Source organism: Electrophorus electricus, chromosome 8, assembly GCF_041902795.1.
Source record: "Electrophorus electricus isolate QZ-2024a chromosome 8, ASM4190279v1, whole genome shotgun sequence".
Classification (NCBI taxonomy): Eukaryota; Metazoa; Chordata; class Actinopteri; order Gymnotiformes; family Gymnotidae; genus Electrophorus; species Electrophorus electricus.
This window is the reverse complement of record NC_137504.1, coordinates 8,824,950-8,852,343: the sequence shown is the minus strand read 5'-3', so window position 1 is coordinate 8,852,343 and position 27,394 is coordinate 8,824,950. Positions and strand designations below refer to the sequence as shown.

Sequence of the window (27,394 nt, the reverse complement as noted above, 5' to 3'; positions counted from 1 at the left end):
AAAAGCTTTGTTCAATCACTCATTATTTAGTGTTCCTAGCTAGACATTATTTGACTCCTACTATGTTCAAAAAATTGTTATCATTGTGTGTTTATTCAAAAATAAGTAATATTACCACTCAGTCTCAGACAGGTTTACACAGATGAAAACAGAGCAGTAGGAATGAAAAAGTTACACAAGCATGCACGTGTGGAGATGCACATAGGCAATGAGTCAAGTTTGATGGGAGATATTTGCAGGAAGCCAATGCCTTTAGTGTTCTCCTCATTACTATAATCTCAGATGTTCTGAAGTCTGATACCATCTGGAGAGATGTCCTTGCTTTGACAGCTGGAAAGAGGATGTGAGAGACAAACAAATGCAGGAAAGGGGACCTTGGGTTTTATTGCATTAAAGGGGTGTCAGGGAGAAGCCCTTGTGTCTCCCTGTCAGAGAGATGGGAGGGTAAACACCTCTTAGTGTAGTTTCATTATGTCATTAGTATTTGTCTTTTATTACATCCACATGTTTGGAATCTGGATGAGTTCTAAGAGTCTTACCACTCAGTTTTACCACCACTGTCATATTACTGGCCTGGTTCTTTATATACAGTGGGAAGCTTTCTCACCACAAGTCCAATTACAAAAGGATACATATCAATTTTTTATACAGTTTTTCTTTGTTGCTGTTTGTGGCTAAGTTTTGTTTTGCCACTTGAAAGGTAGATGGAGCACAGGTAAAATTACCCAGGGTTCACAGTGGACAGGGCTACTCCATACCATTACGCAGCATCTGATTGGCTGCAATAAGCATGACGCTGATAATGAAGGCCATTGCAAAAGCACAGATGAGGCTCTTGCGGATGCATGTCTGCCGATTCTTCTTTTTAGAATGCACTGATGGAGTCACATAGAAGAGAAGAAAATAAATAAATGTGAAGCTGCAAGCAGTTATTGAAATAGACTTGAAAACAGAATTGGGCATTGTGAAGGAAGAATGCAGTATGCATAAGCCATTCAAACAGAGTGATCCAGCAAGCCTGCTTTTCACTGTGCATAATGAACCTTTGGCTATGTAGAGAAATGAGTTAGATGGCATGTACCTCTCAGTGGACTTGGTAAACATAACAATTTGAACATAATGTTTCTTCCACTCTTTTTTTCTTGTTTACCAATTCATTACCTAAGCATGTCAGCTGATCTGACATGTAGTTACATTCTCATTGCATTTACCCCATGTGTTTTAACTATTTAATTAAACAAATAGAAAATCTTCTTAAGCTCTGACCATTATCAATATAAAAAACAAAAAATTGTGATTCAATAAATTGCAATTTTGGACATTTTATGCTAAGGCTTTTGGCAGGTTGTGATCCACAATCATCTAGTAAAGTCTTCTGCCAGTCATCTCTCTCTCTTACCTCCCTCAAATTCAGTCTGACAGGTTCCTGAGTTCTCCTTTAGGCTCTCCTCCTCATTGACAATGATGTTTTCGATGTCCTTCATGGTTAGATGGTCCCGAAAGGCATGGAATAGGACTTGTTTCAGCTCCTCCAGAGACATCTGCTGCATGTCAAACTGCAGGGAGCAAACACAGGCATACAACATTACAGTTTTTCACAGCCAAATGTTTGCTTCCCCTCTGTGAAGAGGGCATAATTTCTGAAAATTTGTAAGAATAATATATGACTCATTTCCTCACTGATTTGTAGAACTGTAAGTTATTCCATCACCCTAAAGGCTTAAAAAAATCCATTCACGTTGGGATTTAATTTGGAAAATGGCAACCAAATTAAAATAGCTAAACATACAAAAGAATTTTACTTTTGCTCAGCTAATTTGTAAGGTAGGTCTAACTGTCGACAAGAAAGTTACTGGCCATTCTACAATCAGCTGTTTTGCCACATTATCACATATTTTGCCACATATTATCCCATACACCTGCCTGCCTATAACTGTTGCTCTCTCCTCAACATGCTCATGTTCTATAATATCATCAACCTGCTGCCTTGGAGATAAGCAAGAATAAAACAATACAGTTTATCTGGTGACGCATTGCAGAATGCTGATGAAGACAATCATATCTAAAAGTTTTGTATAAATAGTGTTTAAATAAATAATGTTTAAGATACTGCTGGAGATGTAGAATGAGAAACAGTGTAACATATTGTAGAAGATCTTACAATGAATCAGAAATTACCATGGAGATATGCATTTGAGCCACTCTTACTCTTTTGCAATGTTTTTATCAACATTTCACAAAATCTCTGTGCTAGTTTGCAGCCTCAAGATGGCATTAGTCTCTGCCCAGCTGATGAATTATTTAATAACCTGAGATAGTGCACATATTGTAGAATATATATATATTTTCTAACCCAGTATCCCCTAATGTTTACTTCAAATCAAGAGAACACAGGCCAACTATGCTAAAGCATATGTTAAAGCATATGGATTGAAGCCAGGGACCAGTGTGATTGTGCTATCCACTGAATTAGCACACCCATAAAGCCATAAAGATCCAAGAGTAGTGGATCTGTGTAGTGATTACAATATATATAATCATATTGTTTTCATAATCATTATTGGTTTCATTTATATAATAACATTAACAACATTTGTAATAACATTAACAACATTTGCCTAATATTATCTGTCTCCTCCTTGTGCCACCAAAACAGCTTTGACCTGTTGAGGCATGAACTCCACAAGACCTCTGAAGGTTTCCATTGGTATCTGGCAGCAAGACATTAGCAGCAAATCCTTTCTTTAAAGTAATTCTGTAAATTTTGAGGTTTGGGCCTCTATAGATTGTACTTACTTTTCCAGCACATCCCACAGATGCTTGTTCGATTGAAATATGGAGAATTTGGATGCCAAGTCAACACCTTGAACATTTTGTCATGTTCCTCAAACCATTCCTGAGCATTGTTTGCTGTGGGGCAAGGCACACTCTTGTACTGAAAGAGGCCACGGCCATTAGGGAATGCAATTACAATAAAGGGGTATACTTGGCCTGCAACAATGTTTAGGAAGGTGCCAGGACCCAAGGTTGTCCCAGAACATTGCTCAGAGCATCACACAGAGCATTCGTCCTGTATTGCATCTGGGTGCCAACTCTTCCCAAGATAAGCAACACACACGCACCCTGCTGTCTACATGATGTAAAAGAAAACATGATTCATTAGACCAGGCTACCTTCTTCCTTTGCTCTGTGGCCCAGTTCTGATGCTCATGTGCCCATTGTAGGTGCTTTTGCTGGTGGACAGGGGTCACCAGGGGTCTGACCCATATGCAGCAAGCTGTGATGCACTATGTGTTCTGACACCTTTCTATCAGAGCCAGCATTAACTTTGTCAGCAATGTGTGCTACGGCAGGTGTTCTGTGGAAATGGACCAGACGAGCTAACCTGCACTCCCCACACCATGGGTGCCCATGAACCTGTTGCCGGTTCACCGGTTGTCCTTCTTGGGACAATTTTTGGTATGTATTAACCACTGCTTACAAGGAACACCTCACAAGACTTGTTATTTTGGAGATGCTCTGGCTCTCCCAGTCTTCTAGCCATCACAATTTAGCACCTTGTGAAAGTTGCTCAAATCCTTATGCCTAACCATTTTTTCCTGCTTCCAACACATCAATTTCAAAAACGTACAGCCTAATATATTCTACCCCTTGATAACTGCCACTGTAACAATGTAAGTGTTACTTCACTTGTCAGTAGTTATAATGTGGCTGATTAGTATATATTCAACTTCAACATATTTAAGAGCAGGAAGAGTATTGAAACAAAGATGAGATTACAACAAAAAATAAAATGGGAACAATAGGACAGAGACACTGGGGGAGTGCATTTCACTAACTGCCATCTATGATAGTAAGTAAGCATCCTCTCAAACATGGAGTCTATAGCATCCCTAGATCTTGAGGTCACAGCTCAAATGACTAGTTAGAGGCTAAACAATGCACTTGTTTATCTTGACTTGTAAGTAAAAAGAAGAACTTTGTATTGAACCTGGTAAATAAGAGGTAGATAGTGCAGATGCTGGAAGTAAAATGACTTCAAATAAAACATTATTTGAAGGTTTAACCAGGACTTTATCTCTGTGAAAACTAAAATCAGGAAATCTAGGAAGAAAGGCACTCTTCTATGCCTTTTATGTTACAGAATGACTCTACTATGGCAGACAGCAGCACATTCTTATAGAATCTGATAATAAGATAAATCATCTGCATAACAGTGAAAACTGACACCACAACACTGTATCTTTTAACAGTTGTTATATAAATATATATAATACAGAAGAGTGATCTGATTACAGAGCCCTGAGGAATGCTCCAAGTCACAAGCACAGTGGATGATTTACAACCCTGGATAGAAAAATATTGCTCTCTGTCACTGAGAAAGAAGAGTGAGCAGTAATACCAAGAACATACAATCAACTAAGTAATGAATGATGAGAAAAGGTGTTAAGTGCATTTCCTTCATTTGGCTGTATTCTTCTCTGTCTTCCATTCATGTTTGTCCTAGTTGGTCTCATGCTCGTCTCCTCCTGTAACCTTCAGAGTAAAAATTATGTGATAAAGACTAAACAAATGGAATAATAGAATAGTGTGCTGTGCGATTAGCCTGGAAGCCTGACTGACAGGATCAATATTTTAATGCTGATCTGATCTTATGTGTTTCAGAAGGTCAATGCAAGATATTAGTGGAAACCTGAACATTAACATTGCATTTTCTTAGTGTATGACATTTTCCTGTGAAATAGCTGCTATTCACTGTGAAAGACTGTGTAGTGGTAGATTTGTTTACAGACTATTACTGAGATTTGGGAGAACCTGTCAGTAAAATATAACAGATGAGATATCATTTGGGAGAAAATAGGGAAAAACACCCTTCACTGAATTAAAGTAACCATAATCCCTAACTGATAAGTAAAATATATAAATGTAACCTATATTTCGCCAACATCCTAGGGTATGAATTCCACTTGGAACTAAAGGGATTCTCTATGCTTTGCTTACAGCATACCTATTGTGGCCTAACATTCAGTGCATCCTTATGTGTTGAGTGTACTTGAGAAAGACACCAGCAGAGATAATGTACATTCTGATATCAAAAAGGGGGTGATTTTCAGATGTCAATGCCAGTTCAGTGAAACACCAGAAGAGATCATAGCCATGCCATTACCTTTTCGTTTATGGCCATGTTTTCTGACCTTTTTTAAATGGGACTCCACACATAAAAGTATGCTTGACTCTTACCCAATATGCAGAAGTGTTCAATTCTGATGTGCTGGGCTGACTTGTGTGAACTTTTCGCTGTGTGGTGCATCATAAATGTGCTAGACCCCCAAAAAAATATTTTAATAGTGCACTGACAGTGAACAATTCAATATTGCACTGTAAAAATATAGAATTTGTTTCCACTTTCATCAGAACAATTAAGTTATATTGTTCCGATATCAATCTGTTTTATATCGCGTGAACTTCCTATTTAAAGTTTAATGAACTAAAACTATTAAGACCAGTTGTTTTTTCAAGTTTAACAAAAAATAATATTACAAATACAGTGACTATGATTTTTAAATGCTTATTTAATATAATCTCTTATTGCTATAATTGATCTAAAACATGATCTAAGACAGTTTAACCTTGTGATCTAACACAGCTCTGCTGTGCTGAAAGAATCAGTGATGGATTGAACAATGAAAAACAAACTCATAATGAAGTCAAGAATTATTTTTATATACTGACAGTGCTCTCATGTCCAGTTTTATGTGATCAATAAAATTCAGTCTATTGCAGTGAATGCAAATGTGACTGAATGTAGTCAAAGCTGTAGTTCATGCATCAAAATGAATCTAATAAGCATCTCAGAGTCCTTGTTTTACATTTATTAGGTGCTGTGTCTCTGAAAAGCTGTATTGATTCCACATTTGAAAGGTTGTTATTGATTTCTTAACTCTACTGTCTCCAGCATCCACAATAGCCTCTAAATCTGCCTGTGATCCTAAATACTGTATGTGCCCTCTCTGAGAAACGCTTCCATGCATTTAAGAAGTCATGGAAGATCTTACTAGGAAGAGAGATGCTACATGAAGAAGTGTTAGAGGCAGATGTCTTTGGCTGACCCACACAGCAGGGGATGAGTGCAGGAAGTGTCATGTTGAAGGTGCCCAGACACATTTATCAGCATGTGAAAGGGACATGGCTCACAGACCCTCCCATGCATTTCTGCATGTCCTCCTCAGAACTCATGGATAGACACATAAAAATGAATTGAAAGAAGTAGAAATGGATTAAAGAGCAACTTGGTTAGATCCCTACATGTTAGAATAGCCCAAATTGCATTATTTTGGGGTGAATAGCTGTTCTGAGGTAGAAGCAGTTCATCATAAGACAATAGGCAATGGAAGTAGTAACACTCAGCAGTCTGTCATGATTCACCAGGCACCCCATCCGAGTGACATGCCCACTGTCTCACACACACACACACACACACACACACACATCGCACCTGCCTCACTTTCAATAGCCTGATTGACTGCTTGTACCTGTACCTTGTTTTACCTTTATGTTTTTCCCTCTATTCAAAGCCCACACGAACACTTGTCCAATGATGCACATTGCTCTGCAATTCATGCTTGTACAGGACGCCCCAAGTGATACTGCTACTCTGCTGCGTCTAAATGCTCCATGTTCTACTGCCAGCGCTATGGCATTTTCTTTTCTTTTTCTTTTGATTATCTTGTCACTGTTCTTCTTTGTTTGTACTTGCGATGGATAATAAAGACACACTATTCCTGTACCCATGTCTCGTTCCCTCCCTGCTGATGTTATAGAATGCACCCCCACAATAGGGGAGGGCAGTGAGTGCTTCCTGTCTGCCCAGATGGAGGCACTTGGGAAGCAGCAACAGGAGCTCAGCAGGCTCTGGTACATGGTTGACCACCTAGTTGTATGGAGAGCCTATCTGTGAATCGGACCACTCGGTGGTGAGCTGGTGAGCCCCTGAAATCCTCTGTGACTGAAGGGGTGCTCTGCCATATCATCACTCTAGATGTGTATAGTGGGGATCCCAATGGTAGTGAAGGGTTCATGGTCCAGTGTGAACTCTATTTAGCTTACCTGCCCCACCTGCCTGGCCACGCTAAGGTGGCCTTCATTATCTCCCAACTCACGGGGATGGCTAAAGGCCTGGGGGACTGCTTTCATGTCCTGCTCCTCTTCACTGATGTATGACCACCCTGACGTCATCTAAGAACTTAAGCCAGTGTTCCATCTTTTGCGTCAGGGTAGAACCACACTTGAACCATGCTGAGACAAACCTTCCATTCAGCAGTGGACTATGCATGGAGGTCTGGACACTGGCTGCCACTACACGTTGGAATGAACCAGTGCTTGCCCTGATTGACTCCAGAGCAGTGAGGAACTTAATAGACTGGAGCTTTGCCAGCAAATTGAGGATCCAAACCTATTTCTCTGCCATCACCACTGCATGGATGGAGGTCATTTAGGCAAGGGCTATATCACTCACTTTATTCTCTACATTTTGTTACAAACAGATGCAGCCCACACCACATCCATTTTATATTTTCCCCGACCATCACACTAGGCCATCACACTAGGGCCCCCCTGGTTATACACCTCCAACCCATACTTCTCATGGTCACATAAACAGATCACACAGTGGACACCCTCCTGGCACCAACGCTGCCTCCAGAAGAAGGCTGTAAGCCTCCTGTCCACCTCCATGAAGAGCCCAGAAGCCCCCAATGCCATCCCTGTCCCTGCTTCTTATCCCTCCAAGTCCACCTAGCTCCCTCCCTATCACATCTATGACTGTGCCATCAGTGTAAAGGAGGGGGCTGTTCCCCCTAGGTGCAGAGTGTACCCACTCTTCCAGGAGGAGGAGCAGGTCATGGAGTGTTATATCCAGGTGGCTTTACCCTAGGGTTATATCTGCCTCTCCACCTCACCTGCCTCAGCCAACATCTTCCTTGAAAAGAAGAATGCTGGGCTGAGGCCATGCATAGATTACCAGGCTTAAACTCCCTGTGAATAAAGTACCCTTACCCGCAACCGCTGGTCCCTGCTGCCCTGGAGCAGCTGAGGGGGCACATGTTACTTCAGTAAGATTGATTTTTGCAGGTCCTATATAATCCTATCTGTTAAGGATTAAGGAGTGTGACAAGTGGGAAAACAGCCTTTAGCGCAAGCTCAGGACATCATGAGTACATGGTTCTGCCTAATAGCTTACACATGGCACTGTCCATCTTACTGGCATTCATTAATGATATCTTAAGGAAGTTTTTGGGTAGATCCGTCATCACTTACATCAAAAACATCTTGATAGATTCGTCTTCCTATGGTCCTCAGCACTCTTCTGTGCAATAATCTATAATCAATCACGCGGTGACCCTCCTGGTTTAAATCTTCAGGGATGCCTGCAAACAGATGCAGACTGGTAAGGTGGAGGCAGTGACCGGATGGCCACAACCCCAGACGTGCCTTGAGCTGCAGCGGTTCCTGGGATTCACCCATTTCTAGCAGCGGTTCTTCCGGTCATTCAGCACCCTAGTACAGCCCCTGACTGACCTCCTCCACAAACAGGCAGTCTGCTTGAAGTGGACCCTGTCAGCAACTGAGGCTTTTGCTGCATTCAAGAAGACCTTCACCATCGCACTGGTACTGCAGTAGCCTGACCCCACTAAGCCCTTTGTAGTAGATATAGATGCTTCAGATGTGTGGATGGGGACTATGTTATCCCAGCAGACAGGGGAGAAGTCCAAACTTAAGCCGGTCACCGAAACTGACCTCCCGGCAGCGGAATTACAGGGTCTGCAATCAGGAGCTACTGGCAATGAAGATGGCCTTTGAGGAGTGGAGACACTGGCTTGAGGCAGAATGGCACCACTTTATGGTCATTACAGACCATAAAAACCTGCAGTACCTCCAAACAAACAAGAGGCTAAACTCCAGGTAGGCTCGGAGGTCCACATTCTTCTTCAGGTTTGCATTCCAAGTCACCTACAGACCTGGATTGAAGAATGTGTAAGCAGACCCCCTCTTCAAGCAGTGCAGTGATAAGGCACATCATACTAGCCAATAGCCAGTCTTAGCCCCTTCCTGCTTCATGGGGGGCATTAGCTGAGACCTTGCCCACCACATTGCCACATTGAACCCTCACCTTCGCTGCTCTCTGTATCAGCTCTACGTTCTGCCACGATGCTGTACAGCACTGATCACCTGGGCACACAACTCACTGGACTCAGGACACCCAAGCTCCATGTACACCTTGCAGCTGCTGTCATCTCAGAGTGTGCACACAGCAAAATGCCTCATACACCACCAACTGGTAAGTTGCTACCCCTCACCACACCACACTATGCCTGGTATTCCCTGGCTGTTGATTTTATCACAGACCTCCCGGCCTTTGTTTGAAACATGGTCATTCTTGTAGTCATCAAAGTCTTCTCAAAGATGATTCCCAAGTGCTTCCAATGTGCTTGAGACAGCTGACCTGCTCTTCCACTACATCTTCCGAGAGTCCTGGCTGCCTAAAGATAGACCAGTACTTTCGGTTCACCTCTGTGGTATTTAGGGAATTTCTGGGGAAGCTCAAAATAATGATGAAACTCACCTCAGGCTACCTCCTGCAGGCTAATTATGGGTGGGTGGAGAAAGTGAACCAGGGACTGGAGTAATTCCTGGGCTTCTACTGTCAGGAGCACCTAGAGACCTGCTGTTCCTATTTGCCCTGGGTGAAGTATGCACAAAACACTCACCACTATACAATTATGGAGCTCACTTCCTTTGTGTGTGTCCTGAGGTTCCAGTCCCCACTGTGTCTGTGGAACCCCCTGACCACTGACCAGCCAGCTGTCCAAATGTGGTGCTAGCAGAGTGAGCAGGTATGGGAGGAAACTCATGGATGCTTGTGAATGGTCATCGTTGCCTTCAAGTGCAAGGCATATTGGCAAAGAGGAGAGATGCCTATTTACCAGCCTGGGCACCAGGTGTGGATAGTGACCAAGGATGGCAGGGTGAGGCCCACTGGTAAGCAGTTTCCCAAGTATGCAGGTCCGCACACCATCCTCCACCACATAAATGAAGTGACACCCAAATCCCAAGCTGTCAGCCTCCTTCCATAAGGTGCACCCGTCCAAACCAGCCCCTCATTGGCCGGGCAGACTCCGCTCTTGGAGTTTGGCGGGATATTCTGTGGGGCTTTACTGTCATGGTGCATCAGGCACTATGCCCAAGGGACACTTCCACTGTCACACACACATTGAACCTACCCCATTCCCAATGACATGATTATTGACTGTTTTTACCTGTGCCTTGTTTCACCTTTTTTGTTTCTCCCTTTACTTAAAGCCCACAGGAACACTTTTCCAATGCTGCTCATTGCTCTGCAGTTCCTGCACATACAGGATGCCCCAAGTAATACTGCTATTCTGCTGCATCTTATCACTCTGAGTTCTACTGCCAGCACTGATGCCTTTTCATTTTCTTTTGATTAGCTTGCTGCTGTGATTCTTTGTTTGTACTTGTGATGAAGAATAAAGGCATTCCATTCCCGCATTCATGTCCCACTCCTTCCCTGCCGACGTCATACGGTCACTGTTCTGGTTTTAGATAAGGCTGTGGACCATAGACAAAATGTATTTTTTTATTCAACAAATGGATTCCAATAACCTAAACTCACATCAGAGGTACCAGCAAGAGATGATTAAGAGTTCCTCATACAGAAAAGATTCTACTCCAACTCTTATCAACTGATCATTACTCTATTACACAGGTGAAAATATTAGAGGGAACAGCCTATAATGCCTTATCAGCAACAGTGGCTCAACAATTAATTTCCATGCAGTACTGCACTGATATATTCTGGCAATAACTTAATCCTTGACCTTGAAACAAATACACACATACACACACACACAGAGTTTTACATGAAACCATTTCTAAGGCAGAAATAGTTCATAAATCAGTCCCCAGTGCTTCAACTGACACTTGGGGAACTGTGAATTGGACAGATGGCATTTTCACAGTGAATGATATGACTGGGAGCAAGGCAATTATAGAAGGCAGTCTCGGGTTTCTCTGCCCACCATAACACTGCATATTCTCGTTCTCATTCCCATTCAGTGATATGCTCATTATGGCCTTTATTACCTCCACTTACTCCCAGTCAGATCAGCTCACTGCACCATGACCGTACTGCTGGCTCTTGCTATATACTAACTGCCTGACACGCTCACACATAGACACACTAAGGCAACCACACATCCCAATTTGTAACACTAACATATTAACACATACATGCACACAGATGTATTGCAAAGTTAATGAGTCAATTATAATGATATGTTACTGAAATGCATGCTCGTTTGTTTTAATCTTACAACCTTGAGTGTATAATCTGTATATAATCTCTGTGTAATGTTTCAGTGTACATAGAGTTTATTAAATCTTCATGCACTCTCAATGTTAGGATTAAACAGTCAGTAGTATTAGACTAATATTAAATAGATTGTGCTAATTTAGAATATTAATGCACATCATATTAAATCCCAGACACGGTCTAATGAGATGTTGGGTCACTACAAGTTTAAATTTGTCATTCAAAACAAACATTGCAAACATCTGGTTAGCTTTAGGTCATTAGGGATTCTTTTGGAGCATTATGGATCAGCTGTAAGAGTGTCACAGAACGCTCGCCTCCCGCGAGGCACATGATTTGGCCAGCTATGTGCAGTAGCAGGACCCTTGTTAGTGGCCACGCCTGCACACACCTGTACCTCCTTTGTCTATGTGTATTTAAACCTACGTCAGGGAATGCAGCGTCGTTGGTCATTGTTGACGTAACATTTCAATGTGGTGGGTTGTTGTTAATCATGTTAAATGTCATACTCGTCATTGTTAGATGTATTTATCGTGTTCGTTTAATGTTAGTCGTTTCATGTTCGTGTCCTCTGTTTGTAACACGTGTGAGTGCCGTTGTTTTTGTGTTTGAATAAATGTACGTCCCAGATGTCGGAGTCTTTGTTTCCTGCCCCTCGCCCTGTGGCACTCGGGCCACTTTGCGTTACAAAGAGAGTATTCCACTGATTCTTCAGTAGTTTTGTAATAAGGAAGTGAAGCTGAATGTATCAAGTTCAAGGTTGCAAAACTAAATGATATCCCTTTAATAGTCTATACATATAAAATATAAAGTACTCCTTCACTTATATAAAAAAAAAAAAAACTCATGAATGGAAGGATTCATAAAAACATAACCACAATCTCTCTCACTGTGATTCTCATCTCACCTATAGGATCTTAATATTAATGAACAACATGAAAGAAACATTACACCAGGCTTACTTTACCCCTCTTTTCATTTAATGTTAAGGTTATAAGATGTATGAGAATAAAGCAATTAGCAGAGTAATTATGAACTGGTAACCATGACTGGTGCAAATTAAAAACTGCATACAGATCCTAGTATTGTACTCATCACATACTTCCATTCAGGAACATAACCTAATAAGCCGGTAAAGCCATGACATTCATATTCATGTACATTCACTCGGTATAGTAGAGTTACTTCAGCATTTGTTGGCCAAAAAGGAAACTGAGAGACCATTAGGGACCTAGCAGCATGAAGGCAATTCTGCCTGTAAACACTCCTCAGAAGGAAGGAAGTAGGAGATGCAAAGGAAATTCAAATGATGCTATGACAAATATCAGACAGGCAGAACCAATAAAAGCCCATAAGAAAAGCAATCCAAATAATGGTAACTGTCTTCCATCAAATACAAGCTGTGAAAACATGTCATGAGTACAACATGTGACCAAAAGATTATGTAACAATAACATGACAATGACTTTTGCAAACTAGTATGTGTGTACTTCATTATCTCTAAAAGCAGTCTGTGTTGTTCTTAAATTTACAAATGTAACAAAGTTCTGGGTATGTGGCAGCCCAGCTGTTCACACTAGCTTCTGCATATGTTCTGAAGAGCGACGCCAGCAGCTGCAAACTGTTCAGAATGCTCATCTCTGCCAGGCCATGATATATTCTTTCTGTTCGGGATCTCACAAAGGAAAACATTTATTACATATTCCCTGTTTCTTAACATTTTAAAATCAGCACACATAATTTATTCCAGAAGATAATAAACTGCTAAAAATAAAAGAGTGTCCCTTGTTATCGTTTGTTTTCTCCCATATTTAAAACACACACATACTATTCTCCACTGCACCAGTGTGTTGCTAGCCTAAGCAATGTCAAGCAAGAGGCATAGAGTTTGAATCTGGTCTTCTGTGTCTCCATGCATCAAATGCCAATATTTTCTTTTTTGGGCTTTTTAGCCCATATGATACCGTGCTATTTGGTTTCTTTATTCTTATTATGGAGAATAAACACACTCCTTTTGTGCACTCATATCTTGCTCTCTCTCCCTCTCAGCATCACAGTTATGTTTAAATTGGTTTAACTTAGGTATTAGCTTTAAGTGGCATGAAGCACCTAATGCAATGGTTAGCTTGAAGCAATAGTGTGAGGCATACACATGGTGTTGGGGGAGTTACTTTAATAATGTTTTCATTTTCCATTACATATTACTGTAATCCTTCATCATACTGATTACCTATTAAAAATGTATATCTAACCTAATCCAAGAATTACTATATTAAAGAAACAATCTGATTACTTTCTGTTACATTCGGATTACTGTAACCCATTAACTGTTAAATATTTCAGAACACATGTCCTCTACAGTACCAGGTATTATGTCCACCAACAAACTCTCACAAGCCCCTGTATTTTCTCTGTGCAGACTCATGAACAACTCAGCATATGTATAAAGGTTGTCCATATAAACAACATACCTCTTCCCCAGCAGACCAGCATGGTGAGAAGGCCCTTTGCTGCCCTAGTTCCTACATGCCTGTTAAATTGGCTCCACCAGTGTAAACATCCCAGAACAAAGTTCTTCATACTGAACTTGTGGTTGGAATATACCTTGTGTAACAGCCTGAGTGCCGCAGGGCAAGGAGCAGGATGTCTCCCTCGATGGAGACAGACATTTATCAACGCACAAAAAAGACAACAGCACTCACATATAACGTAAACAGTGAACATGAATACAAACATGGCTAACATGAACAATGTGAACGTGAATGTGAATGTGAACATGAACATGAACTGTGACCGACAATGATGCACACACCAATTAAATACCTACAAACATAACAAGACTAACCAGGTGCAGGTGTGTGCTAAACATAGGTGAAACTACAAATGTGAATTCCCACTGCATGCAGTGGGTCGTATCATGTGACCAGTGGCAAGGGTAGCGTTCCGTGACACCTTGTTGGAATCTACAGATTAAAAACACTCTTCTGCGATAGGAGATCATGTAGCAGTATTTAAAAAATTTGCAAAAACTTCCATTAATTGTGTAGCATTTGGTTAAAAAGTGGCTGTATCTTGAAAAAGCAGATAATGTGATTATTGTTAAATTGTAATGAAATCCTGCTAGCTATCATCATATTTTTAAAATAATAGGGACACTTGGGCTGACCCCTAGTCAAAATTGCAGTGAAATACACATATAAAGTATTTTTCCTTCAGCCTTTGGTCCTGTACCAGAGGCCTGGGAACTTGAGAGTCCTGCGTAGTATCTTAGCTGTTCCCAGGACTGCAATCTTCTGGACTGAGATCTTGGATGTTGTTCCTAGGATCTGTTGGAGCCATTCTACCAGTTTGGGGGTTACATATTTGGTATTGTATATATTTATACAGACACACACAAATGCTACCTGCATGTATGTGTGAGTACACAGAGTCTTTATTGCACACTCTATATACAGAATTCTCTGTTCAGCCAAATTGATGTTTCACTAAAACATTTAGAACACTCATGTATAGTGGTTAGTTCACCTTTCAAAACCACTAGTTAAAAAACAACCAACCAACCAAAAAGATTCAGGATTTACTCAATCAATGAACTGTGCTTTCCTTTTAGACCTCAAACCAATAAAGCTCATATGAGGTTCTATATCTAGAGGAGCTTCAGTTTGTAATGGTACAATTTTTGCTCACTTTGAAGTCTTGAGTTGGGGAAAGAATCAGTTTGCTTGGTCATTATGAGGCAGTGAGAACAGGTAGTAGGTTAGGCGTGTGCGATAAGCCAGGGAAGACATGCTTTGACAGAGTAGTGATCTCCTCAATGAGCCCAGAATGCAAAGACATGCTCAAATAAAGAAGGCACAGGGATAGAGCAAGAGAGCAAGATAGGGGATAAAATGAAGAGTAATACAGTCAATGAGAGGGAAAAGAGGAAAAAAGAGGAAAAACAAAAGAGATAGTAAAGATATAAAACAGACAGGAGGTCATTTCCTATACCTGCCAGAAGATGCTGTCTATCGTGCTGCCTAGGAATCCTTCTCTGGTCTCAGATGAGAGAAGTTTAGGGCCCAGGATGGTCATGAACTCATCAAAGTCTACTTGTCCATCACCTGCAACATAAATGTTAAATATGTGAAAGTGTTTCATACAAATGAAGTGATAAAAAATAACTCAAAACATTCAGAATGGAATACCATTTGTTTAATTAAGAGTTGTTTGCTCCTGCAGGCATAGTGCACAACTAAGTGTTGGAAAATGTTGAATAACCTAAAATTAACTTTGATATTGCTTTTAATATTTCAACATGGTTTTGACACTTAAATAATTTTCTCCTTAATCCAACTGGTTATGTTGCACGCCATCATACAGATCCCACAATATCCTATTAAACCTGATAGTCCCTGATAAGCCAAGCCAATCGCTGGTCCATGCTGTCTTGTGCTTTCAGAAGAAGAGTCATTGCTATGTGACCAACCCATCTTGTGGAATTAAATACTTTAAAAGTCTTTAAAACTTAAAACTAGAAGCTGAACTTAAAGCCAACATTCAGACTGAGCAGATATTGCATTCATTTGCAAAACCTCAATGTAACCTCCAGTCATCCCCTTGCCTCCACTTAATACTTATTACCATTGCACTATCTATATTCCACACTGGGACTCTAAAGGCAGCACCTAGGAGCACTTTAGTGCCAACAGAGTTTTATCTACTATAGAAGAAGGATAAGCAATAGCCGAACCACTACTCAAATTCACATTACATGAATATAGAATTAGATACAGAACATTATGATACCAACCTAGGGTAACTCCAGCCTACACAGCAAAGGCAGTTTAGAGTACAATGCACTTTTAACAGTTTTAGTCTATACCCAACATCACTTTAGGACTTGCTCTGTCTAAAACCATCCAGTTAGCAAGCCAGGATTGTTAATTTGTCTTACTGACTGACAAGAAAGATCAGTGTAGTCCTTCTATTCACATGGTCAGCATAGATCCACCCTTGAGAAGGCCATGAGGCCAATCCTTTAAGTATTGGACTGATCTTCCAGAGTTCATCTTCTAAGGTATTTACCATGCCTACACATGCACTATGTGTTTCAAGTTATAGCATTCATATAATAATGTGCCATACAGCAGATCCAAAGTGTCTATCTTGTACAGCCAGACAGACATTCTCTTTGTGAGAGAGGATAGAGACAGAATAGAGAGAGGATAGAACAAAGAGTGGGAGCTTACAGATAAATAAAAGGCTAAACGAACATGAGCATTTGAAAGGGGATTAGAGAGACAGAGAGAAATTCACCATCCATGTCCAGCCTCTGCATAATGATGGCTAGCTCCACCTCGCTGGGCATGTATCCCAGAGAGCGCATGGCCATGCCCAGCTCCTGCTTGGATATGAAGCCATTCCCATCCCTGTCTAGCACCCGGAATGCCTCTCGGATCTCTACATGCGGAATAATAATAAAAATGTTAATTCCAGAACTACTAGACCTTAGAACACGTTTGGTTATAACAGCATGCACACACATACATACGCTCACAGGTGAAATACAGTATCTGACATACTTAATATATAGAAAGAGTATATATACCGCTGGTACCTACATGTATCACACAAACAGTGGGAATAATTATATTCATTGGTGTGTGGCTGCTAAATTAAATTTTGTGAGCGCAGGCCATGCCTTTTATAGGGGCTAGAATGGGGGGTTGAGTGACCTAGAGTAGCCTCCACAGGTGGGAAAAGACAGACCCCCCCTACTGAAGATGGAAGATGGAGAGAGAGAATTATGGGAACCAGGGAGGAGAAAATAGGGAGGTTTGGGAGTATAAATAGAGAGAAATAAGGGTGGAGTTTCAGGCTTTCTCACAAATATTCCATAACTTCATGTTTGCACATACTCAGTTGGGACTCCCTTCAGAACAGACAGTAACTGTTGAGAGCTGGTGTTGAGAGCTGGTGTTTGAACTCGGTGTCAGTATCTCTGGTTCAGGAAGTCATTAGGGCCTTTTTAAATCAACCCCTGCAACAATTTCTGATGCATTACCATTAAAAGTGTACATCTTTCTTACAATGTGTAAATAATATTAGCTATGACAAGCATACATTTTTCACATAATTGGCTCTATTCAGCTGAGTTTGTGAATCTTCCTACCAGGTCTCATTTAATTTCCTGCCTTCCTTTCTTATGATTATATGATAATGATCTTTCACACAAGCATTGCCAACTGCATTATATTTGTCTCCAAAAGACTGACATTTGGTCATTCATTCAAAATAGATCTTCACATAAAGCAGTTTTTGTCTGGTCTTTCTGCTAATGCCAGTTTAGTGTCAGCTATATACCACAGATGCATAGACCATACATAGACTGAGAGTCTGGCATTGAGAGACTATGGAAGATCAAGTGAAATACCTCATAGACAAAGGCATGGCTGAAGCTTATGTGGAAAAGATGAAGAGAATGTTGCTGACTTTGCATCTGCGCAATTTAATATATTCAGAAGTCCTAAATTACTTGTGGGCACAAAAAAGTGCAGGTAAGTGCTGCAGATTGAGATTTACTGTGAATGCCTTTCTTATTCTTTTTTTCTTCTGGGCTTTAATGGTACAGCTCTTCCAACTGAGCCATTATATACTCCTGAGGACCTTTTTGTATTGTGACTCCATTTTGAAGACTGCCTCCTTCTATATGTCATGCCAAAATAGCAGGCTTGTGATTGGTCAATTTGTGTGTCAGTTGATTTTCTTTTACCTGCAATTGTAGGCAGTTCTTGGCCATGTTAAGAGTCATTAAGGCACCAGACTCTCCCTAGAGAGTCTTGCAATGCAAGACTAATGCCATTGTGCTTATGTAGGACATTTGTTTTTTCTCTTTGTATCCCCTCAAACATTACTGTTAATGACTGTGGATACAAATGAGATAAAGTGAGATATCAATGAGATAAAGTGAGATATATAGCATTAAAAACTGTAATGCAGAGGCTGTCGAAAAAGGTTAACACAATTTAGACACTGTAGTACAAGCATATAAGTGAAGAAGACCTGCACATTCTTTAAAATACAAACACATACTCATTACCAAGTGCTCCAGTCAACACACACCACAAACACACATATACAAAACTACACTCACCACCAAGCTCTTCTGTCGAGATGTTGGCTAGCTGTTCCTCACTGATTGAAGAGAGGGAATGGGTCAGGTAGTTGTCTGTGTACAGCAGCCCTGCTCGTACATGATGAAAAGGCATCTTCTTCCTGAAACAAACAAACAACTTGAAGAAAACATATTAACGCACACCTCCCCAAAACCCTGAACAAACTACACACACAGACTTTCTCTTTCTCTTACTCTCTCTCTCTTGCTCTCGCTCTCTCTCTCACACACACACACACACACACACACACGCACACACACGCACACACACGCACACACACACACACACACACACACACACACACACACACACACACACACACACACACACACACATACACAGTTGCCAAACCATATACATTGCCAGAACCACAGTGCCTCATTTAAGGCTTCCAAATGAGTAATGAGCATATGGCTGTCTTTAAAACAGAAATAGGACTAAAAATCAAGAATAAGACACACAGAAAACTCACTAGGCAGTAAGGTAGGCAGAGTGCAGTAGAGTGTGGCAGAGTGTGTGTGGCATTTAAAAGTACAATGAAAAAGCAAAACTGAAAAAAATACAAATTTTCCACAAACCCAAAACTAAATGAGCTCAGTGATCACTTTATTATTATTTTTTTACAAATTTATATTTTAGTTGAGATAACTAATTAATACATCATATATATATATATATATATATATATATATATATATATATATATATATATATATATATATATATATATATATATATATATATATATATGTGTGTGTGTGTGTGTGTGTGTGTGTGTGTATGTGTGTGTTTGCATATTACCTTTTGTACAGAGAATATGCATATGTATTTATACCAGAATTCATCCACACTTGACTCTCCAGAGACCACTCAGATCAGGTGTCTGGCTTCCACCCTCATTACCCCACACCATAAATTCAACAAAGACATTTGCCTGGCTGCTGGGAAGATGGCTCACAGAAGATTAAGAGACCAAGTTAGCAATAAAAGCATCAAAAGGTTTGGTCCTCTCTCAATTATACTCACACACATATACACATCTTATCATATCTGAGATTCTGGCCAAAAAAAGTGAAAATAAATAAATAATAGTTCTATCACTGATTTATTCAACCACAGTGAAAAAAAAAAATATTGAGTTGCTCTACACTTTTGTCTCAAATATCCATATTTTGAACTAAGGGATTAGGAGATCTCTTAAACTGAGAGAGATAAAGATAAATGTAAGGATTCCTTTGTACTTTCTTCCCTGAAAGAAATAGATTAGTTTGTGCACACAATACTAATAGGCTATGATATTTTTGCATGCCATTAGGATGTAGGTTGTAATGCTTTAGTGTTTTTCATGATCTAGTTACACATACCAGTAAACGTTTAATTTTGAAAGAGTGTGGTTTATGGTTCCCTGAAGCATTATGTCTCATACTGTTAAGACCATGAAGTGCTGTTCATTTTACATGACTTTAAAGTCCCTGTATTCAAGTAAAAGATTAACAATAGGGCTATACTATTTTATCCAGGATCCTATATATTAGGCTAACATTTGTGTAATTCAAAGTGCTGAGTTACTAAAAGTGCTGCTTTGAAGGGAAGAAGGTCTCTACAGAGTGTCTGTATACATTGATTAATGTGTATAACATGAAGATAGAAAGAATGCTTTTTTCTGGTGATATTCACTAGTGTGTTAGTGTAATTGCCATAGATATTAACAGCCCTGTAGGCAGGAAATGTTAGTTTAAAGTTTGATTGACTCTGGGCTTGGAGATGAGGAGGGAGTAGAAAAGGAACTGAGACCAATCCTTTTTACAAAATCTTCTTGGTCCTCACTTTTGGACTTTCTTCATCAGCTTATTCTTCAGTTTTTCAAAAGATTTCATATTGTGGAACTGTGAGGGCCACAGCTTGGCATAATGAGACTGTGTTGTAGTCAGTGAACCATTTTTTAAAAGCTCTGAATCTCTGTGTTAAAATGTAACTGTGGCCCAGTCATAGCCTTCTGGCAGAGGCTGACACATTTTGATCTAAAATGTTCCCGTACTGAATGGAGTCCATGATGCCATGTAGCCTAACAAGATTCCCAGGGCCTTTGGAAGATCATTACAGTCTCACCACCATTCTTCACGGTAAGAATCTGGTTATTTTCTGCATAACCTGCTTTTTAGGCATTCTCTTTCTAAAACCCTCTGGTGTTTTTCCCCCCAAAAAGATCTTTATTTGGCCTATCGGATCTATAGAACCCAGTTCCAATCTGGCTGGCAATGGTGCAGACCTATGTTCGTGGTTTGTCTACCTATGTTTGTGGTTTAACAATAGGAGAGGCTTACTTCTGGAACTCCTTTCAAAGTGTTTGTTAACATAAATGTGGTGTATAATTGTAGTTTTGGAGGAATTCAAATCATTATCATTCATTCAGGATTAATGGAACTATTATCCAGCTGTTTGGAGAAAATTTTGCCCCTTTAGCCATCACACTGTGTTTGGTGGTAAAATATACTAGCATCTTTGAACAGGTTTATTACAGTTACATTTGTTTGAAAACTATTTTTACAGTTGTACCTGTAATGTTAAATGGAGAATAAAACCCATATATGTAAATCCTTTAATTCTTTAGTTGAAAAAAACAACAAATGCAAATAGTAGTAGTAGTGAAGAGGTATATTTCTGAATGTGAAACTATAGTCATTTTCTGATTTATGAAGGACAAAAACCATTTCCAAATGTAATTTTTGCCATTTAATTCCATGACTTTTTCTACTCTGGTGGATCACTAAGGGTGTTTTGCCTGCATGCCACTGTTTATACCCCATTAAAATAGAAAATAATGAATAACCACTTAAGAGTTCCTAATCACTCAGGTGTGCTTTAAAAGGTGTATATGAAACATATATCAATTTGATTTTGAATAATAACAGTTATGTGTTTTTATGTACTTTATTATACAATATAAAAATGTGCCTTATTTTTTTCTTCTGAAAATATATATTTCTCTCATATTTCAAGTAAGTAAGCATTTTAAATAGTTTGTTAATGATTTTGGAGGGCCCTTTATTCATTGTGCTATTACACTTGAAATTTCATGTAAGCTGAGTGATGTGATTGGTAAGCCACCTGCTAACAGGCACTGGTTTCAACAGCCAGAGGAACTCCACTCCCCTGCTTTTACCGAACTCCATAGCATAGGCAATCTTACTGCAGTAAACAAACAGACAGAAACTGCTGTCAGGCACTGCTGAGTGTGCAGCTTGAATCCATGATTCAAGCTGCATACTGCAGAATCTCAAATGGGTACTGACAGATTTTAATTTCTCTTGACAACTCTGTTATTAGCATTAGTCATCTAATTATCAAGTACATACATAACCCCTCAATGATAAGTGTCTGGCCACAGAATCATCACAGGCAAAAGAGAAAATAGCATCTTAAATCTATCATAGGTGAAGGCAGAGCTTTGCATATGTCAGTACAACCTAATAAATTGTTAACAGGACAGCTAGTGGGCCAGCAGGGGTGTTAGAAACCAGTGAGCTGATGTAGATATGATACTGATATGTGCAGTGAGCTGATGTAGATATGATACTGCTATGTGTTGTGAGCTGATGTAAATATGATACTAGTATGTGTTGTGAGCTGATGTAAATATGATGCTGGTATATGCTGTGAGCTGATGTAGATATGATGCTGGTATGTGTTGTGAGCTGATGTAGATATGATGCTGGTATATGCTGTGAGCTAATGTAGATATGATGCTGGTATATGCTGTGAGCTGATGTAAATATGATGCTGGTATATGCTGTGAGCTGATGTTAATATGATGCTGGTATGCACTGTGAGTGGTAGATGCCCATGGCTATGTTTGGGCCAGCACATCTGCTCTCGGCTTTGTTCCAGGAACAGTAGCAGAGGCGTTGATGTCATTTGGGTCACAGGCACTATACCTACCTGCCACAGCGTCTGGGAAGCTTATTAAAATGTCCACCAAAAAGCACACATGTTCTCGTCATGGTAACAGCCCTCAACAAGGCTGTACCTCTACAAGGTTAATTGTGGTGCTTGTTCTAGTAAGTACACTGCATCAAAGTGTGAGGTTAAAAGATGACTTTGAACACTGCTGATATAAAAAGGATCATAGATGAACTTTGAAAATAAAATTCTGTGTGTGAGTGTTTGGAAATATGACTAGTATAAATTGTAAAGAGTAAGAGAATATATATATATATATATATATATATATATATATATATATATATATATATATATATATATATATATATATATATATACAGAGAGGAAGAGAGAGAGAGAGAGAGAGACAGAGAGAGGTTGAAATCTTCTCAGATATACACCTGGAAGCTGCTGGAAGATTGTCATATATGTCAGGGGAGCTTCAGGGACACATGGACCTTCTTTCACCACAAAGTATTTAGCATGTCACCCAATGTGCGTGTCTATAATTGCCCCATACTTCAGAAGAGCAATAGCCACCAATCACTGTCATAATGGTAATGCAAATGTACCCTCATAGACTGTGACCTTAAGGTCACATGCTCTCTTATATTTGACTAAAATAAAAAAGGAAAGACTATTACAAAGCCAAGCATATTAACCTAATTGCCAATTAAAATAATTGTTAAAGGTTTGAAAAGAAAGATAGTCCTCTCATTAGAGGGTGCTGGCTGGGCCAGAATTTATGCACCAAGGACAAGATTAATACTCCTGTCACACCCTTAGGACATGAGATGCATTTCTAACCTTGCAAATGCCTATAGCCTATTCTTCACCTATTAAAGATATATCACGGACCCAGACCAGCCACTTAAGTAATACATTTTATACACTAATAGATATGACTCTTTCTACAGATAAGCATATTTAGGAAAATATCTGTGTCAGGTACATTATTGACCATAATAATTTCCCCACCTAATTCAAATATTTGGCTCTTACAATCAGGATAGTAAATATATACCTTCTGGATTTGGTTCTGTGTTATGAAGCAATGCATCTGCAGTGTTAAACAGAGAATAAAACCCATACATGTAAATTCCTTAATTCTTTAATTGATAAAAAAGAACAGCAAATCCACCTTGAGTTAGAGCACACTGGAGAATAATACATATTGATCTGAAATAACATAAAATGCACAAATAAACTAAACCCACAAGTTATTAAATGAATCATTTTATATTCAACTTTTAAAATACTTCGTACTAACTGGAGACCTGCCACTCATGTTTCTGGACGTTTCGCACATTGCTGCACAGAACCAAATCTAATGGGAGCATTCCCAGTCACATTTAATATCAGGACTTTGTGTAACTTGGACATTTTTTTTCAAAGCAGGTATTAAATAAATTGAGCCGAAACAACGAATAAGGCAGCCCATCTTGCCGCAGATACGAAACCACCATTGTTTAGACTACGTAATCATTTTTGGGTCCAATAACCTTCCGAATAACCTTCCTCTTTTATTCGCCCTGTCCTAGAACTGGAGAATAAAAAGATATCGTAAAAATAATTATCAGCATCTGAAAACGGTTATTAGTGTAATTAGCATACGTGGAAACCTTATATAGTTGGTTCGTGGCTTCACGTCCAATGAGAAGTGCATGACAACAACGCCGATCGGATGTGGCTGAGCTGTCATCGTGAAACTGACAACCTGATTTGCTTCAATAATAACGCTTACCCATTTGATATACATCCAGCTGTAGGCCTACCCAGAGTGAATCTCTCAGAGGACTCTCCATTTCACCTGTCTGTGCTCATGTCCCTCTTATTTCCAGTTTGACTTGTGATCCAAAGGGCACAGCGGCAACTCCACGCCAGACCTTTCCGGACCCAATAGCTCAAAAGCGATAACGAGAACAGTGCCCTTTCAGGCATCTTAAAGACGCTAAAAGAGTTTAGTTGTCTGCGCCGTATCGGAAGGGCAGCTGCAGGACACGCGTTGGCAACTGGAGAGCAAGCTCCGTGTCCCCACAGTTAGCAGAGGAGAGAACCGCGGTGTGAGTTAGCATTTCGCCCTTCACCCCGAGGAGAGTGAAGTGACATACAATCACAAACTCTATACATCACAGACCTCCAAAATGTACCACAGAAAAAAAAGAATGGGTCGTCCTTTCGAGTACCGAACAAGCACTAAAACGACTAATCTCCCCAGTAGCGCTAATTGTCCTGATCTTTAAATTCTAAAAATCATATTGATTTCTGAATAAATACGCCAGAATAACAATACACATTCATTATCATATTGGGTACCAATACCAGTTGGGTATCATATTGGGTATCTTGGTGTCTTTATGACCTGAACATTTCAAGTTAAATGAATACATAAAGAGAAGACATTTGTTGATGCATACTGTTGGCTGAGTGTGTCGACTCAGGTCTAGTTGGGACGATTTACGAAACGCCTCGCGTATCGCTTGGCATTACCATCCAAATTATTCCAATGCCCGATAATTACAACAGAGGAAGAAAAAAAAACCTTTGTTTGTTGATTTGTTTGAAGAGTGAGCTTCACATAGACCGCTGCTCGAGGAGGTATTTAAGAGCACCTGTGCATACTTCAAACTGAATGGCAACTGAAACCACATAGCCTACCTTTTAAAGGTTGAGTCCTACTGCAGATGAGGTCTTAATCCGTTTTGGATACCCAGTATTTAGGCAAAGTAAAAACAAATCTCTGGCTGTATCATGTTAACTTCTGATTGATTATTAATACCGAAAAATTAAGAGGAGATAATTAAACATTTAGCGGATCAATTATCGGTTCTTAGTCCCGTTGGTATGTGAAAATCCTATATCCATTGCAGTAGACAGTTGAGTCAAATCGAAAGGTCGTCTATTAGTACAAGTCTCCATATTCTGAAGTTCTAAGACGAACTGTTGTGTTCAAAAAAGCCACCACCCTCGATACCTTGGCTGCGGGCTTTCCCCTTTACGTATCCGGCAGGTCTATTGTATCCCAAGCCAATACCAGTCTGACAACAGATAAAATTCACAATAATCTTTAAAAGTGTTGACGTATCCTTTTCATTTGAATTGTAGGCTACGCGAGAGTACCAACTCCCATCTCACTTCATGTCTGCACATCTTTCATGTGACAGTGTTAATCCATTTCTTGCGCCTCTAGATGAGTACGCTGCTCATAAGCGATTTCGCGGTTGAACCGGTCCATCAGATCTGGTCTGGGGTATCTTCTTCTTTCATAAATATGGCAGGTGTATCAGCGAGACTGGTGGAGGTGGAGCTAGCACCAATAAGGAAATCATCGAATTATTCGACAACATATGAAGACAGTATCCTGCGAATACAATTTTCATTTCTTTAAATAAGATTTCATCGGATACATACCTTACACTTGTAAAACCCTGTTCCCTGACTTTCATAGAAATCTATATTTAGACCATATTATTATCTGTATGTTAATCCTGCATGTAAAAAACTTTTCATTATCTCAAGTATCAATTCTCTAATATTGTTAAACCAATGTTGCGCCCAGTGACTGTTAACCTTTTGAGAAACCACAAAAACGCCAATGCGGTACTGTATCCATATAGTTAATATATTATTTAGCATTTCACCGCTACATAGTTTAAATATTTTCTGTTCTCAACTAAACCTCGCTTAGTTTAGGATAATGAAATAAATAAGGTGTATTAGAACAGGCAAATCAATACACTGCACGGCAGGCCTATATATATATAGGCCCGCCGTGCAGTGTGTGTATATATATATATATATATATATATATATATATATATATATATATATATATATATATATATATATATATTCTATTTATAAATAATGTTTCAAAGAAGGACAGCATATAAATAAAAAAAATAAGATGCAGTTTAAATGATACATGGATATGAGTTAGCATTAAATAAATTATAAATTATCTTATTTAAAGTTTAAAATACAAATCTATTTTCTTTAAAATATTATTGTCATTATCACAACCTAGCAGTGGCATACCTAGGATCTTAGGCCACCCCTCCATCATAGGATGCTAGTGTATTGTCCTGTGAGATCAATGAAAACAAGAACATTGAAATAAGATCTATGTAAAGGAAACTGACTGCAAGACTGTATCAGAAAGTGTGTTATGTGATTACTACAGTAAGACAGTAAGAGTGTATCCACTCTCCATACAGCTCCAGGAGCTCCAGGAGCTGTATGGAGCGATTAGTGAACTGCAGAACGTTCATCCAGACGGACTGTTTATTGTCGCCGGAGACTTCAACCATGCAAATCTCAAGTCAGTACTGCCTAAATTCCATCAGCATGTGAACTTTGCAACGAGAGGAGCGAACGCGCTGGATCTCATTTACACAAACATCTCCGGTGCGTAGAGCCCCGCCCCCACCTCGGATACTCTGATCACATGTCTGTAATGTTGATTCCTGCATATAGACCGATCGTCAGATGCTCAAAACCACTTCTGAAGCAGGTGGGAACCTGGCCAGCAGGAGCCATCTCTGCTCTTCAGGACTGTTTTGAGCAGACGACTTGGATCACATTCAAGGCGGCTGCTACTGATGGTGGCACTGTTAACCTGGAAGAGTATACAGCATCAGTGACTGGTTACATCAGCAAGTGCATTGATGATGTTACTGTCTCCAAGACCATCACCACACGCCCCAACCAGAAGCCATGGATGACTCCTGAGGTGCGCATGCTACTGAGGACCCGTGACTCAGCCTTCAGAACAGGTGACAGAGAGGCTCTCAGAAAAACAAGAGCCAAACTGTCACGTGCGATCAGGGAAGCAAAGCGTGCACACGCACAGAGGATCCATTGACACTTCAAAGACATTGGTGACACACGGTGCATGTGGGAGGGC

The 27,394-nt window shown here is 39.9% G+C and overlaps 1 protein-coding gene across 1 annotated transcript; it reads right to left on the bottom strand.

The window, feature by feature from the left end:
- Window positions 1–111: 111 nt before the first annotated feature.
- On the bottom strand, window positions 112–25,703 carry caln2 (calneuron 2). The gene is made up of 6 exons (XM_027005263.3): window positions 25,147–25,703; window positions 18,525–18,646; window positions 16,688–16,831; window positions 15,380–15,492; window positions 1,400–1,556; window positions 112–875 (listed from the first exon to the last, which is right to left on the bottom strand). The coding sequence occupies exons 2-6, from the start codon at window positions 18,637–18,639 to the stop codon at window positions 748–750; spliced, it is 657 nt and encodes a 218-aa protein (XP_026861064.1). The 5' UTR covers window positions 18,640–18,646; window positions 25,147–25,703; the 3' UTR covers window positions 112–747.
- Between the last annotated feature and the right edge of the window lie 1,691 nt (window positions 25,704–27,394).